This window comes from Gymnoscopelus braueri, assembly GCF_963280865.1.
Source record: "Gymnoscopelus braueri genome assembly, chromosome: 10".
Classification (NCBI taxonomy): Eukaryota; Metazoa; Chordata; class Actinopteri; order Myctophiformes; family Myctophidae; genus Gymnoscopelus; species Gymnoscopelus braueri.
Window position 1 is genome coordinate 27,357,252 of NC_137611.1, and position 14,631 is coordinate 27,371,882.

A 14,631-nucleotide genomic window follows, 5' to 3' on the forward strand; every position below is an offset into this window, starting at 1 on the left:
TATTACTCTCCTCCACCATGGCCTCCTTGTATGAGATCTTCAGCTTGGTTTTGGGACAGGTCAGGTTCTTCTGGTGGTTGCGAGTATCCTGCAGCTTCTGGGCCCCTCGGCCGTCCAGCCAGGCCCAGCGGATCAAACGTGTCAGGTGGAGAGAGGGTGATGGAAATGCTGTTGAAACGTTTGCGCACGTTAGGGGAGGACGGGGCAGACAGCGTGGGGCTGCTGCAGGTGACATAGTCATCGACATTGCTGGCAGTGAGGGTCATCTCGGTGATGCTGGACTGTTTAGAAATGAAGTCGGTCAACTGGGTCAAGGTCAGTGTTCCGCTGCGGTACTCATCCACAGTTTTTTGGTTGATGATGTCCTTGTCCAGGGAGTCCTACTGAGTTCCTGTTTTCCGGTCTACGATTACCAGGCGCGAAGAGCCGCCTGATCCCGTAACTGTGATCTCCTCCCACTCGCACTCCTTCTCGGACAGCTCCAGGAAGGTGTCATAGTCGATCAGCTCCCGGTGGTAGGCCTCTCTCACCGACATCTCCAAGCCTGAATCTGGGTCGATGACCACCACCCGCCTCTTGCGGACGACGTTGGTGCGGCTCTCATGACTTTTTTTTGTCTTCTTCTTGTCTGTCAGCCGGAGCAGCACCAGGCCTGTTCGGGGGTCTTCAATGCACCTGTCCTTCAGCTGAAGATATGTCAGGTTCTCCTTGGTGTTGGGGTCAAAGAAGCCTTTAGTGTCATCCCCTTCGTAGGTTAGGATCCCATTCATCTCCTCGTCAAAATAACCTCTGCTGTAAGCCACTTCCACATCAATACGGTGGCTGTGTTTGGGGTCAATTATTCCACCACTGGCTATTTGGGCTTCCAGCAGACGGATGCCATGACCCTTCTCAATTAGATCTTTATCAATGGCCTGGAAAAGGGAGATGGTATTTCCGGTGGCTGGGTCTTTGTATCCAGTGACAGCCTTCTCCGCAGATGCCAGTTTGTTCTTAAACTCTTTGCCCACCAGACCTCTCTTTGCAGCCTCCTCTACAGTCAGAAAGAGGTTGTTGACTGGGTCAATTATCCAGCGTGGTCCCTCTCATGAGCAGGCCTTCCTTCATGGCTTGGTAGAAGGGCATGGTTCGGTCATTGGCCTCATCATAGATGCCTGCAATACAGGTAGAGCCATAGAGGTAGGATTTGAGTCTGTCCTCGATGTCTTTGCTACTGAGCTTGCCCTGCTGGACCTGTTGCAAATCATTCTCATTCAACAGCTTGGAGTTGACCAGCTCTGTAATGGAAACCTCGACGCGGAGTCCCTTTACCATCATGGGCTTTTCTGGGCCGGGGAGGAGGAGCAGGCCAGATTCAGGCCTCTGCTGCAGCCTGGTTATCTCCCTCTCCAGGGCGTCTCTCTTCAGCACCAGCTCAGACGCCTCCTTCTCAGAGATCAGCAGCTTGTTCTTATACTTCTCCTCCAAACTCCTCAGCTCCCTCATGAGCCTTTCCACCTCGCTCCTCAGGAAGCTATGCTCTCGCTCTGTCTCGCCCCTTACTTGCTCGCAATGGCTCTTCAAGAAGTTCAAGTCCTTGCGGGTGGTGGTGTTCTCCTCCTGCAGACGCTGCTTGTTTCGTAGCTCAGTCTCCAGTGTAATCTTGATGCGGTTGAGCTCCTCCTCCAGACGCTGCATGCGGGCCTTGTCCACGCTGTCCTTTCCCAACTTCAGCTCATCTCTCTCCTGCTTCAGTGCCCTCAACTCTTCTTCTAGCCTTAGCCTCTCCTTGGTGAGGCTCTGTGTCAGAGTCTTCAGCTTCTCGATCTCCGTGGTGTTTTCGTTCAACACGAGGCTCTTCTCCTCGATGGTCTTGTACAGGGTCTTATTACGGAAGTTGACCTCGCGGACACTGGCCTGCTCCTGGACGAGCTGCTGCTTCAGCGTCTTTAACTCCGCTGTCGCCTGGGCCAGGTGCTCTGCGGTATCCCGACGGCTCTTGTCCAAGGCCTCCTGGAGGGCCCACAGATCCTGCTCATGTTTACTGCCAGAGCCAGTAATGGAAACCTCGACACGGAGTCCCTTTACCGCCATGGGCTTTTCTGGGCCGGGGAGGAGGATCAGGCCAGATTCAGGCCTCTGTTGCAGCCTGGTTATCTCCCTCTCCAGGGCGTCTCTCTTCAGCACCAGCTCAGACGCCTCCTTCTCAGAGATCAGCAGCTTGTTCTTATACTTCTCCTCCAAACTCCTCAGCTCCCTCATGAGCCTTTCCACCTCGCTCCTCAGGAAGCTATGCTCTCGCTCTGTCTCGCCCCTTACTTGCTCGCAATGGCTCTTCAAGAAGTTCAAGTCCTTGCGGGTGGTGGTGTTCTCCTCCTGCAGACGCTGCTTGTTTCGTAGCTCAGTCTCCAGTGTAATCTTGATGCGGTTGAAATCCTCCTCCAGACGCTGCATGCAGGCCTTGTCCACGCTGTCCTTTCCCAACTTCAGCTCATCTCTCTCCTGTTTCAGTGCCCTCAACTCTTCTTCTAGCCTTAGCCTCTCCTTGGTGAGGCTCTGTGTCAGAGTCTTCAGCTTCTCGATCTCCGTGGTGTTTTCGTTCAACACGAGGCTCTTCTCCTCGATGGTCTTGTACAGGGTCTTATTACGGAAGTTGACCTCGCGGACACTGGCCTGCTCCTGGACGAGCTGCTGCTTCAGCGTCTTTAACTCCGCTGTCGCCTGGGCCAGGTGCTCTGCGGTATCCCGACGGCTCTTGTCCAAGGCCTCCTGGAGGGCCCACAGATCCTGCTCATGTTTACTGCCAGAGCCAGTAATGGAAACCTCGACACGGAGTCCCTTTACCGCCATGGGCTTTTCTGGGCCGGGGAGGAGGATCAGGCCAGATTCAGGCCTCTGTTGCAGCCTGGTTATCTCCCTCTCCAGGGCGTCTCTCTTCAGCACCAGCTCAGACGCCTCCTTCTCAGAGATCAGCAGCTTGTTCTTATACTTCTCCTCCAAACTCCTCAGCTCCCTCATGAGCCTTTCCACCTCGCTCCTCAGGAAGCTACGCTCTCGCTCGGTCTCGCCCCTTACTTGCTCGTACTGGCTCTTCAGGTAGTTCAAGTCCTTGCGGGTGGCCGTGTTCTCCTCCTGCAGACGCTGCTTGTTTCGTAGCTCAGTCTCCAGTGTAATCTTGATGCGGTTGAGCTCCTCCTCCAGACGCTGCATGGGGGCCTTGTCCACGCTGTCCTTTCCCAACTTCAGCTCATCTCTCTCCTGCTTCACTGATCTCAACTCTTCTTCTAGCCTCAGCCTCTCCTTGGTGAGGCTCTGTGTCAGAGTCTTCAGCTTCTCAATCTCCATGGTGTTTTCGTTCAACACGCGGCTCTTCTCCTCGATGGTCTTGTACAGGGTCTCATTACGGAAGTTGACCTCGCGGACACTGGCCTGCTCCTGGACGAGCTGCTGCTTCAGCGTCTTTAACTCTGCTGTCTCGTGGGCCAGGTGCTCTGCGGTGACCTTGTGGTCCCGACGGCTCTTGTCCAAGGCCTCCTGGAGGGCCTGCAGGTCCTGCTCATGTTTCCTACGAGAGCCGGTCACCTCCTCCTGAAGGGTCTTCAGGATGTTGATGGTGACAGTGTGCTCTCTGCAGGTCTTGGTCATGCTCTCCAGCTCAGACTCCACCCTCTTCCTGCGTGTGAACTCATCATGGGCGGCCCTCTTCTGCTTCCCCAGCTCGGCTTCCGTGGCATTCAGAGAGCTTTGCATTTCTCGGGTGCGGCTAAGCACGGATGTCTTGATGACGTGGATCTCGGTCTCGTACGTCTGCTTAAGCTGATTAACCTCCTGGTTGCATTGTGCTCTTACCTTTGACGCGTCTGACTCTGCCCCTCGCCGACGCGTAGCCTCCTCCTCCAGCAGTAGCCTCAACCTCTCCAGCTCGCGTTCCTTGTCCTTCACCGACTTCTCAAGGTCCATCTTGGCCCAGTTGAGCTCCTCGAGCTCTTTCTGCCGCCGGCGGACGGTCGCCTCGTACTCCTCCTGCTGGGTGGTGTACCGCTCCTCTGCCAGCCTGCTCTTCCTCTTCTCTTCATCCAGTTGGAACGTGATGCGGGTCAACGTGTCGTTAAGCTCCCTCAGCTGGATGGCAGTGGTTCTCTTCACTTCCTCCAGATTGATGACCTGGTCTTTGTGCTGAGAGAGCTCCAGCTTGTAGCGGCTCAGAGCGTCTTCCAGAGACTGGTTCCTCTGACTGTGGTCCTGGAGGTCTTCCCTCAAGCGCCTCAGCTCATCCTCCAGGAGCTCAATTTTGGTGTTCCTCATCTGAGGGCAACAATACAACGTACAGATTTAATACAGTTCTCAGGTATTTGAGTAAAGCATACATATTATTTAATAAGGTTCTCAGGTATTTTATATAATTCTTTAATAATGATTTAACCACTGAGCCACTTAACCAATTAATCATTGGTTAAGTTTTAACCACTATTTCAAAAATAGCCAATCTAATCTACAAGTTCACAACTTGTAGATGTGATATTTTCAAAACATTTGCAATTTCTTTTTTAGATTTGTTTTGTTTTATTTTCGCCTATAACGACATTCTCAAATTTTGAATACCAGGGTTAAAGTGGGGGAATTGTTAATTAATATGAATGTATTTTACCTACTGACATGATTATTTTAACTGCTGAACTTCATAACAGTCTGTATGTGACTAAAAACAACAACTCCTACCTTCAACTCTTCCAGGCTCTTTAGGATCTCCGACAGGAACTTGTGGTGATCACTGGACTGGGTCAGTAGCTCAATGTAGCGGGACTGGAGGTCAGCCGCCTAATGAGGTTTGAATTAGTCAATTAGTTGCATTAGTAAGCTCAAGTGTTAATCACACGAATCAAGTGTTTAAATGATGAGCAATAATTGTATGCACCTTTCAGCTGGTGTTATTATTACATGAATATAAGCAAATAGTTAATTTACTTTGATTAACACAAAGAGGATTAACATATTAAACAAATAACAAAGGTACAAATTATAGTAATCTAATTAATAAATGTCATATACCCCTTAAAACGCTACATTGCATACATTAAACATTGCATACATTAATGGCATTAATACGATGCCTACCTCATCTCTGAGTGCATTGGCAGGAGACTGCAGCATGGTTCTTTTGATGGGGACATTCAACAGAGTCTCAAGGCCTGCAGTGTAAGAGGCCAGCTGCAGCTCATAGTTCTGCAACCAGGCAACACAATACGGATTCAGTATAGATGCGTGTGCATAGAACTTGTAATTGCTATACATGGGGCTGTTATACATGTATTTATTAAAACATTCACATTAATTGACAGGTATAACACCAACCTTAATAGAAGTAGCACAGGTGTCTGCATCCTTGTGAACGTCTTCTACGTTCTCCTTCTTTCCTTTGACTTCAGTGCGAAGAGCCTGTTCAGCAAGGAGAAGCGTGAGTTATGGCCTCTCAAAGGAAATATAAGTAAGTACTGTGTACTGTGGGTTATTTGAGGGTTCAAAACTCATTAATGTTTGGTTTGGCAAATAAAACATCTATTGTTTTATTTTGCCCCATTTAATAATTAACACATTCAAGCCAAAGCCATAGCTGAGACCATGTCAAATTCAATGAGATGGTGAAACCTATAAGCAGTGGTGTAAAGTAACTAAGTACAGTACATGTACTGTACTTAAGTACAATTTTGAGGTATTTTTACTTTACTAGAGTATTTCCAATTTTCTGTTCTTTTACTTCGACTCCACTACATCTCAGAGGCAAATATTGTACTATTATATTGTATTACTATAATATTGTATTACTATATTGTATTTACTCCACTACAATTATTTGAAAACTTTAGTTACAAGTTACTTTGCAGATATAAATGATTACATTATAAGACATTATAATAATACAAAGTGGTTAATACATTAACCACTTTAGCCCTATTTTATACCTACCTATCTACAAGCTCACAACACATCGCATCGCAACGCGTTGTTAGCTTGTAGATCTGCTATTTTCAAACATTTTAGTACTTTTTCTTTAGATTCTTTACGTACATTTTGATACCAATACTTTTGTACTTTTACTCAAGCAAATGTCTAATTCCGGACTTTTACTTGGAAGAGTACTTCTACACTGCAGTATTGATACTTTTATTGAATTTGATTCCACTGAGTTGAATGTGTAAATAAAGGGGGAAAGCATGCCTTCTGCTGGTTGAGGTGCTCCTTAACAGTCTGGATGTCGGTGAGCTTGGCCGACTGCAGGACATCCTGGCGCTTCCTGGCATTGTCTATCCACTGGTCCAGGGAACTGCTGGTCTGCTGATAATGTCTCAGCTGCTTCTCATGCTTGTCCAGGTCCCATACTCTGGTATGGAGTAGGAGGAAGAGGGAAAACAGGAGATGGAGAAATCGTTTCAAGCACTATTATTGGCACTGGAGAATACAATGGGAAGTCTTGATGACACAGTTCTATGAATGAAACTCGCTGCCAACACACTGTGTGTGTGTGTGTGTGTGTGTGTGTGTGTGTGTGTGTGTGTGTGTGTGTGTGTGTGTGTGTGTGTGTGTGTGTGTAGAGTGCAGTCTCACCTGTTATCTATCTGATTCTGGATGCGAAGCCAGCGGTCAGACATCTGACCCACCAGGTCAGAGTACTTGGACAGGTCCACGTCACACTTGTGGAAGGACTGGGAGATCTGGCCATTCCAGTGCACGGCCTTGGCCAGGTCCGACTCCATGACCGTCAGCAGGTTTCTCTTGTGGTCCAACTCTGTCTTCATTTGCTGTGAGGTAGCAGAGAAACCCAGGGAAGTCAACACACCTTCACTGACAGCCACAAATGCATCCAAACCATACTGTTCTAGTGATATAGAAAGTGGGGTCCATGGCAGTGACATGAGATGAATAGCCTACTTTTGAGGGACGCAAAGGTTATGCAAAAGTTATCTTCACATATCAATCAAAAATCCATGGCAGGAAATGTCTTTTCATTGTGTACATTGCTATGGCTAACTAATAGCTCGGCTAAAAACATGTCAAGCCTTTTAAAATATGCAATTTGGGCCATTTTTACTCAGCTACTTGGTGAATTTTGAGGTTAGTTGGTGGTTTTATAGCGTTTTAACAACAGAATGGCACCAGCACAAGTATGGTAGCTGTAATGCTGGTTCCCAGGAGCTACTGTAACTCTCTGCCTGCTTTGGAGAAGCTCACCAGACAGTTGAGTGGCCATGGAAGGGCGTGAAAAGATGTACAAAAGATGATCTTATTGAGTGAACTGATTATGGTGTTGGGGACATGCTCGTGTATAAATCAGGCATAACATCTAAGCAAACATGTATGACTACTGAAACATCATGTTTGAATATCACCACAATGTATCTATTTTGTATGTACTGTACAATTGTGATATTGAAACAATTTAACTTATACCATCTTCTCATATAAGGGTCCTTAGGACAGTATCATTTTAAATGGGGTTCCATGGTCTAATTAAAGTAAATTTTGGGGTCCATGACATACTGTATGGACAGCTTCAAGTTACTCTCTGTTATTGCTAGTAGGCATGTGAAAACCCATGTCAACATCCTGTTTTCACCACTAGCAAATTGATTAAAAAAATCTTTGGAAAATTCTTGCCATAAACTCTAATACATTGGCACTTTCCAGGGCAACGGTTACAAACAGGATGTTCACAAAAGAGGGGAATGTTCAGGGCAGCTGTGTTATTGTTTATTTCCTGAAACAGTCTATCAAATATACTGTAATACTAGTACAGTTATACCTCAATTATCTGGGCTGTGTATGTACAAACAGATTATTAGAATGCTGTGTAATCAAACCGTGGACAGTATGTCAGACCTTCAGTGTATTCCTGTAGTCTTCCACCTCATGGATGTCCAGAGAGGTGGTGTCCTTCTCTGTCAGCCGGGCTTCATTCTTCTTGATGATATCCTCTGCCTGGAGGAGGCTCTGGAGCAAAGCTTTCAAAGCTTTCATTCTGTTATGAAGACACAACGATAGTAATATTAAACATACCGCCACCGTATACACAACAAACACTTCTGTAATGGAAATAAGGACTCACACCACCACTGAAAACAAGTAAAACAAGATTGATACTAATTGTGTTCATAGCAGGGTAAAAAGTGGATGCAGTGGTGAAAAGATGATACTAAAAACTGCAGTACCGTTGCAGATAAGCTGAGGAGAGACCCTGCAGGTATCCTATTTTCTGGTTGATGAGATCCAACTCAGCGCGAAGGAACCTGGCTTGCTCCGATTCTGCAGGAATCCCCTCCAGCTGTTTCAGGATCCTCTCTCTCAGACGCAGATACTCATCATAGACAGAGTCCAGATCCTGGTGCACAGTCTGGACATCAACAACAAATAAGATAATTTGAGTTACATTAAGGACCATTAACAGCAACCTATTTTCCAAGTCATATACAAAATTTGAAGATGTTAACATGGACCTACGGAATGGATGTCTAAAAATATGGTGGTAAAAGGAAATTCTGCTGTGAAACAGTTGTTTAAATCTGGGTTTTTGACAGCCTGTGCCAAATTTCACTTTAAAAGCCTGCTCTTCCTTGCTGTCTGGACTGATCAGGAGTACACTTCCATGTGAAATACTGCACAGGCTGTCCAAAACCAGACATCCTTAGCGCCATGTCAATACCTTCTAATTTGTGATGAGACATTATAAAATAGGTCAGAAATACAACTTTCGCCCCGTCATCCACAATCCCGGATGGCAACGCTATATGTGACCAAGTCCCAGAGGCGAACTGCCTTATCCAATATTGTTGAAGCGCAAGGGGGCGGGTGGGGAGAGAGTCAGCGCACAAGGCACAGACTACTCTACTGTGTTGTTGACGGACAACGGATGAACGCTTATGAGAAACAACAAAAATAAATCCTGGCAAAACAGTTGCGTGCATTAGCGCAGGATGAGGATAAAGGAAACATTCAGTCTAAATGTCCAGTTTGCTAATTCTCGCCTACTACTACTACTTTTGTATTTGAAACTTTAAATTTCTCTAAATATTATAAACTTTCAGGACAGCCTATGTACAAATATCATTTATGAAAACGCTACTATAAGCTACAGTGAAGTCGGACTGAATAATGACTTCACTGTAGCCTATAGTAGCCTGGACATTTAGACTGAATGTTTCCTTTATCCTCATCTTGCGCTAATGCACGCAACTGTTTTGCCAGGTTTTATTTTTGTTGTTTCTCATAAGCGTGCATCCGTTGTCCGTCAACAACACAGTAGTCTGTGCCTTGACTTCAGTGCACTGACTCTCTCCCCCCCCCCGCCCCCTTGCGCTTCAACAATATGGGATAAGGCAGTTCGCGTCCCAGAGCTACATCAAAGGGTGAGGGCACAGATGACGCTGGCAGCAGTTACATACATGCAGCTTCTGGAGGTGCTGTGAGCATTCGTGCACGCTGTTCTCCCCCAGAGGAATGTGCAGATGATGTGTGAGCCCAGACTCTGCCAGCTCCAGCCTGCGTCTCAGTGCATGCAGGTCAGTGAGCAGGGTCATGCTGAGGGTGGAGACGGGCTTGGGCGGTTCTGGCTTGACAACTGAGGAAATGAGACAGGCAAGAATTTAGAGTTTAGAATTTTGTAATTATCAAGTTATTCTTATATCGTCGCTGTCGGGTGGAAACCAAATCTGTTACTTTTCAGGAAATGGAAAAAAGAAGGTGCTTTCCAATGGATCCAATGTAGTTATTATTTAGTCATAAGCTCTTGCTAATACTTTTCATTGGTTCAATATTTATAAAACCCACAAACACACTTAACAACTTTAACTTTCAAAGATTTTCAATAATAGCAAAAATAGCAGATCTATATGCTCACAGCACGTCGGACGTTGTGAGCTTGTATCCTACTTCAGCATACTCTTGTATGACGAAGCAGGATTTTCATTTATACAAAAAACATTAAAAGTTGAAATATGGAGATACATTGTTTCTGCCCGACAGCAACGATATGTGAAAGAATCTGCCTAAAGAACAATTCAGCAGCATGAGGCTCAGACAATGGAGGGATGATGTGGAGTAGTGAGTCACTCACTGTAGGTGATGTCGATGACCAGCATATCATAGTGGGTCTGAGCTCCAGCATACTGGCCCTGGAAGTTCTTCTTCTCTTCTTCTCCAAACATTTCAGAGCCTTGGCTGTTGCGCAGGAACTCCTGGTAGTGAGTCTCCAGTCTCTTGATGACACTGCGGTACTCCTCAGGACGCATCTTGGACAGCTGAGGGACACAGAGAACAGACAATAGGAGTCAGTCAATGATGCAGCAACGCAACGGAAATGGAGGAAGTTAACAAACAGTTATGATACTATGACTAGGGTCTTTAACGTTTTTCGGACTAAGGAGCCGTTAGCTGGGAGAGAGACAAAGCAGGGACTCCCACTACATATTGAATAAAATTGTGTTGCATATAAATGTTTCTATTTTATTTATTTATTTATTTATTTGTTATGAAAGGCTTGAGAAGAAGCTAGCTCATAATATTTAGCCGATTTTCTCACCAATGTCTGTCTGAGAGATGTATGACTACCGGCTATTTTTTTAGCCAGTGCCAGAGTTTTTCATTGGAAAAAAAAAAGTACTCAGGAGCCGAAATACAGCATTTTTAAGTTTTAAGTTAACAAGGAAGTGGATAGGAGTCTAGATCTTCAACTAATCATATCTCCTTGGTCTTTGGGTGAAATTGGAAAAAAAAAACATAAAAAAAAAAAAAAAAAAAATATATATATATTTTTTTTCTTCACTTCACGTAGATCTACGCGATTGGCACGTGGCGGCTTTAAAGCGGTTCGCGTAGATCTACGTGATTGGCAGTCATGTGCATTTTCAGACATTAGAAATGTTGGGGGAAAACAAAAACATTTTTGGTGGCCCCCCTGTAGTAACACTGAAGACCCCTAGGGGTCGCAGACCACCTGTTGCAGACCCATGTTATTTAATGTGTTTATACAGTACGTTTGAATTCAGACAGTCAGACTGATTCATATATCTTACCATGATAACAGTGAGAGAGTTGATGTAATTGATGTCTTTGACACAGTACTGCCAGGAGATGAGACTCTTGATGTTGATGAAGAGCTGGTTCCAGGTGTTCATAATGTCCTCATAATACTTGTCATTCCTGGGAAATAGCACATATCATCAGTCACAGTCAAGATAATAATAATAATAAAATATCATTAAGATTGATGACATAATAATAATAAATAATAATACATTTGGTGGGGTATTAACACATTACTTAAATGAGTAAAGGGCCTATCACACCAAGCACGATAACTATAACGATAATTATATGAAAGTCCATACTGATGAACGATAACTTGACCACGTCGTTCCTTGAAAAGTGATTTGAATCTCAATGTGAATAAAACAATTTCTTTTATATTAATGAGTAACAAACTTCCCCAACACTGATCACAATATAATCCTAAAAGACACAGTGTAAGTGCAGGTTTCTAAAGAGTATCAATGTATTTGAACTAAACAAGGAGCAATTCTGAGCAATATCAACAGTAGCCATGTTAGGGGAACAAGAAATAAACAAAGAAACTAGAACATATAATAAAAGGTTATAAACAATACATGGGCATATATGTTTACACATATACGCATAGAGCTGATAAGACAAATGCGAATTTTGTGTCTGTTGAACAAATCATTGCTTTGACCTGATCATACTTGATAGACTTTTATTGATCCCGCGGGGGGAAATCAGTCGCCAAGATGAGAAGTATCTGCTGAGCAATTCCCAGTACCAACTCGATTTTGCTTCTCGATTTCTCAAATGAGACATTTAGTTGTTTCCACCTTTGCCAGAGGCAACTTACATGTTGGCGAGGCCAATGCTGAGCAGGTTGGGAGGAGGGATGAGCAAACACACAGAGGGAATCAGTATGTCGAGACCTCCGGGTCCCGTTACCAGCCACTTGCTGCGCTGGGAGTTGTCCTTCAGGATGCCCAAGTTCCCTTTAAAGATTCCCCTCTGAAAACACACGCACACGCACACACGCACACACACACACACACACACACACACACACACACACACACACACACACACACACACACACACACACACACACACACACACACACACACAGGAAGCATTGAAACACATTCCTGATCTTCCACTTGAAACAATAGGCATGGAGGTGTGCCTGAGTCTACATTGGGGCATAGAACTTTGGTCATCATCACACAACCTGGCTTTATAGGGCATAGCAGTGGCGGCCATTTTCTGGTTCCACTCCAAAATAGTCAATGCATTTTCCCCATTGACATTTCCAAAACTATTTTTATCAATTATTTTAAGCCTAGAATCAAGCCATCCAGGGTCCTGGTGAATCATGACCATAAAACGTTTGATTCTGTGAAAAACCTTTTTTGAAAACGGCAAAACAAAGGGTACTGTTAAATATAAAATAAAATAACTCACAGAAAAAAATGTTTTATGGTCATGATTCACCAGGACCCTGGATGGCTTGATTCTAGGCTTAAATTAATTGATATAAATAGTTTTGGAAATGTCAATGGGAAAAATCATTGACTAGAGAGAGAGAGAGAGAGAGAGAGAACACAGGTTTACGGTATCTAACCTGGTTTTGTTTGAAGTCACACAGAGCCTGGACCATGACAGGACTGGTGCTCTTCTCCTCTGGGTTGCGAGGTTTCAGCCTGACGATGGCCTTGGACTTGGTGACCAGACTCTGGACCTGCCACTTGTTCTCCATGATTCTCTCCTTCTCTCTCTGAAAACAAAGATCCACATACAGGGTTCTAAAACATGGCCATTAAATGACGTCCCACTTGAAACCCTAGCATCCCTATTCTGGAGGGGGGGGGGGGGGCATTCTACGAAAATAGCAGCTAGAGATTTGGTGTAGAGGGGGGAAAAGAGAGGACCAAGTACAGAGTCAACTCAGGTCAAGTTCACTAAGTATAGAGGGTTTAAGTGGTTATTTTTCCATCAAAGGTATAAGCTCTGTTTACTCTTTCTCTTAACAGTGACTGCATTCCGTAGATGGAGAGGTACGCATGACATGCTGAGCCTGTGAATAAAAACCAGTCTGACCACTTTATCATCCATACAAACCATTTGGAGGAAAAGTGACATTCAACTGCACACAAACAACCTTTTCATCTTCTGCTGCAATTAGGGCTGCAACTATCCATTAGATTCTTTGCAATTATTCTATCGATTACTTTTTCGATTAATCGAATAATCAAGAAGCATGTTTTTTGGGGGGGAATATGAATACGAATTGACACGAAACAATTCTAATAGATGTTTTAGCACAATAGACACTTTGGTAGAGGTTTGGGCTGTGTAATTACCTTGTCATGATGTAACTAGCTCAAATGGCAAGATATCTTGCTCAGTTGCTCAATTGATTAGATATTGATATTCCAAAAATAGACTCCTCATTGATTTACACTGCAAGTCAATGAGGAGGAGTGTGTGCGCTCTGACGTGCTTGGTGCCACTGTTTGCATAACTAATCATTAGTTCTAGTTGTCGTGCTTGGTGTGAACAGCCCGTTAATTTCTAATCAATGGAGCAACGGAGCAAGATATCCCGCCAATTGGACTAGTTACTGTACATCGTGACAAAGTGTCATTGCACTTTAAGCCCTATTTTATACTTTGTCATACAATAGTGTCGCATGAGCATAGCGAAAAAGTTTCAACACTGTTGGATTTTCTTTTAAATAATCGATTAAATCAATTAGTTCGATTAACTGCCGCACCCTGCCTTTCATGTTCTGCTAAAATGCAATAGAATGTTTGCGATCATTCAGTAACTCCAGGAACACATGACGTGTTGGACTGAGTGCAGTGGAACGGTACCTCAAGGTTCTTGAGGAGCTCAACCAGGTTCTCCAGTGGGGTGTTCTTGTCACACTTGAAGTTGCTACGGACATTCTCAAGTTCCCTCTTTAGTTTACCATTGGTCTCATTGGCCTCCTTGAAGAACTGGAGATGGAAGGTAAAGGTTAAGGTGTGAATAAGAAGCTATGTGTGTGTATGTGTGTGTGTGTGTGTGTGTGTGTGTGTGTGTGTGTGTGTGTGTGTGTGTGTGTGTGTGTGTGTGTGTGTGTGTGTGTGTGTGTGTATGTATGTGTGTGTGTGTGTGTGTGTGTGTGTGTGTGTGTGTGTGTGTGTGTGTGTGTGTGTGTGTGTGTGTGTGTGCGTGTGCGCGTGCGTGCGTGTACAATACATAATGTGTGATTACCTGACTATAGGCAGCATTCTCCTTCAGATGAACATGGATGCACTTGGTTATCTGCAGCAGCCAGCTCCACTGAGTCTGCAAGGTATCCATGTAGGCCTATAAAGCAGCAAACACCACCGTCAGAGGGCAAGTTAACAGATCACTTTACAAGACAAACATTCTGGCTCAGCCATCATCAGTACACCATCACCACCATCTGCTCTCAGCAGGCTGGAAACGTACCGGCTTCGAATGCTATCAATGCATTGAATGGGAGATTATCACGTTTTATCAGACCTTTGAATGGGCGAGTATCCGCGATTTAGACCTACCCGCGATTTGTCAGACCATTCATGGGGCGTAATCAGG

The 14,631-nt window shown here is 44.8% G+C and overlaps 2 protein-coding genes across 3 annotated transcripts in view; one reads left to right on the forward strand and one right to left on the reverse strand.

The window, feature by feature from the left end:
- The window catches only part of ripk1l (receptor (TNFRSF)-interacting serine-threonine kinase 1, like), a 733,201-nt gene that overhangs the window by 616,761 nt on the left and 101,809 nt on the right, over positions 1 to 14,631 (forward strand). The window lies entirely within an intron of this gene.
- LOC308093490 (desmoplakin-A-like) overlaps positions 3 to 14,631 on the reverse strand; it is a gene marked incomplete at its 3' end in the record, with an annotated part of 21,518 nt that continues 6,889 nt past the window's right edge. Inside the window, 17 exon segments of the mRNA XM_080439827.1 lie at positions 3 to 380; positions 384 to 1,071; positions 1,073 to 4,284; positions 4,699 to 4,797; positions 5,095 to 5,202; positions 5,332 to 5,415; positions 6,196 to 6,358; positions 6,583 to 6,776; positions 7,855 to 7,993; positions 8,184 to 8,365; positions 9,414 to 9,589; positions 10,085 to 10,268; positions 11,043 to 11,169; positions 11,879 to 12,033; positions 12,647 to 12,799; positions 13,899 to 14,024; positions 14,284 to 14,379. Of these exon segments, the coding sequence (XP_080295953.1) occupies positions 3 to 380; positions 384 to 1,071; positions 1,073 to 4,284; positions 4,699 to 4,797; positions 5,095 to 5,202; positions 5,332 to 5,415; positions 6,196 to 6,358; positions 6,583 to 6,776; positions 7,855 to 7,993; positions 8,184 to 8,365; positions 9,414 to 9,589; positions 10,085 to 10,268; positions 11,043 to 11,169; positions 11,879 to 12,033; positions 12,647 to 12,799; positions 13,899 to 14,024; positions 14,284 to 14,379 (6,264 nt within the window).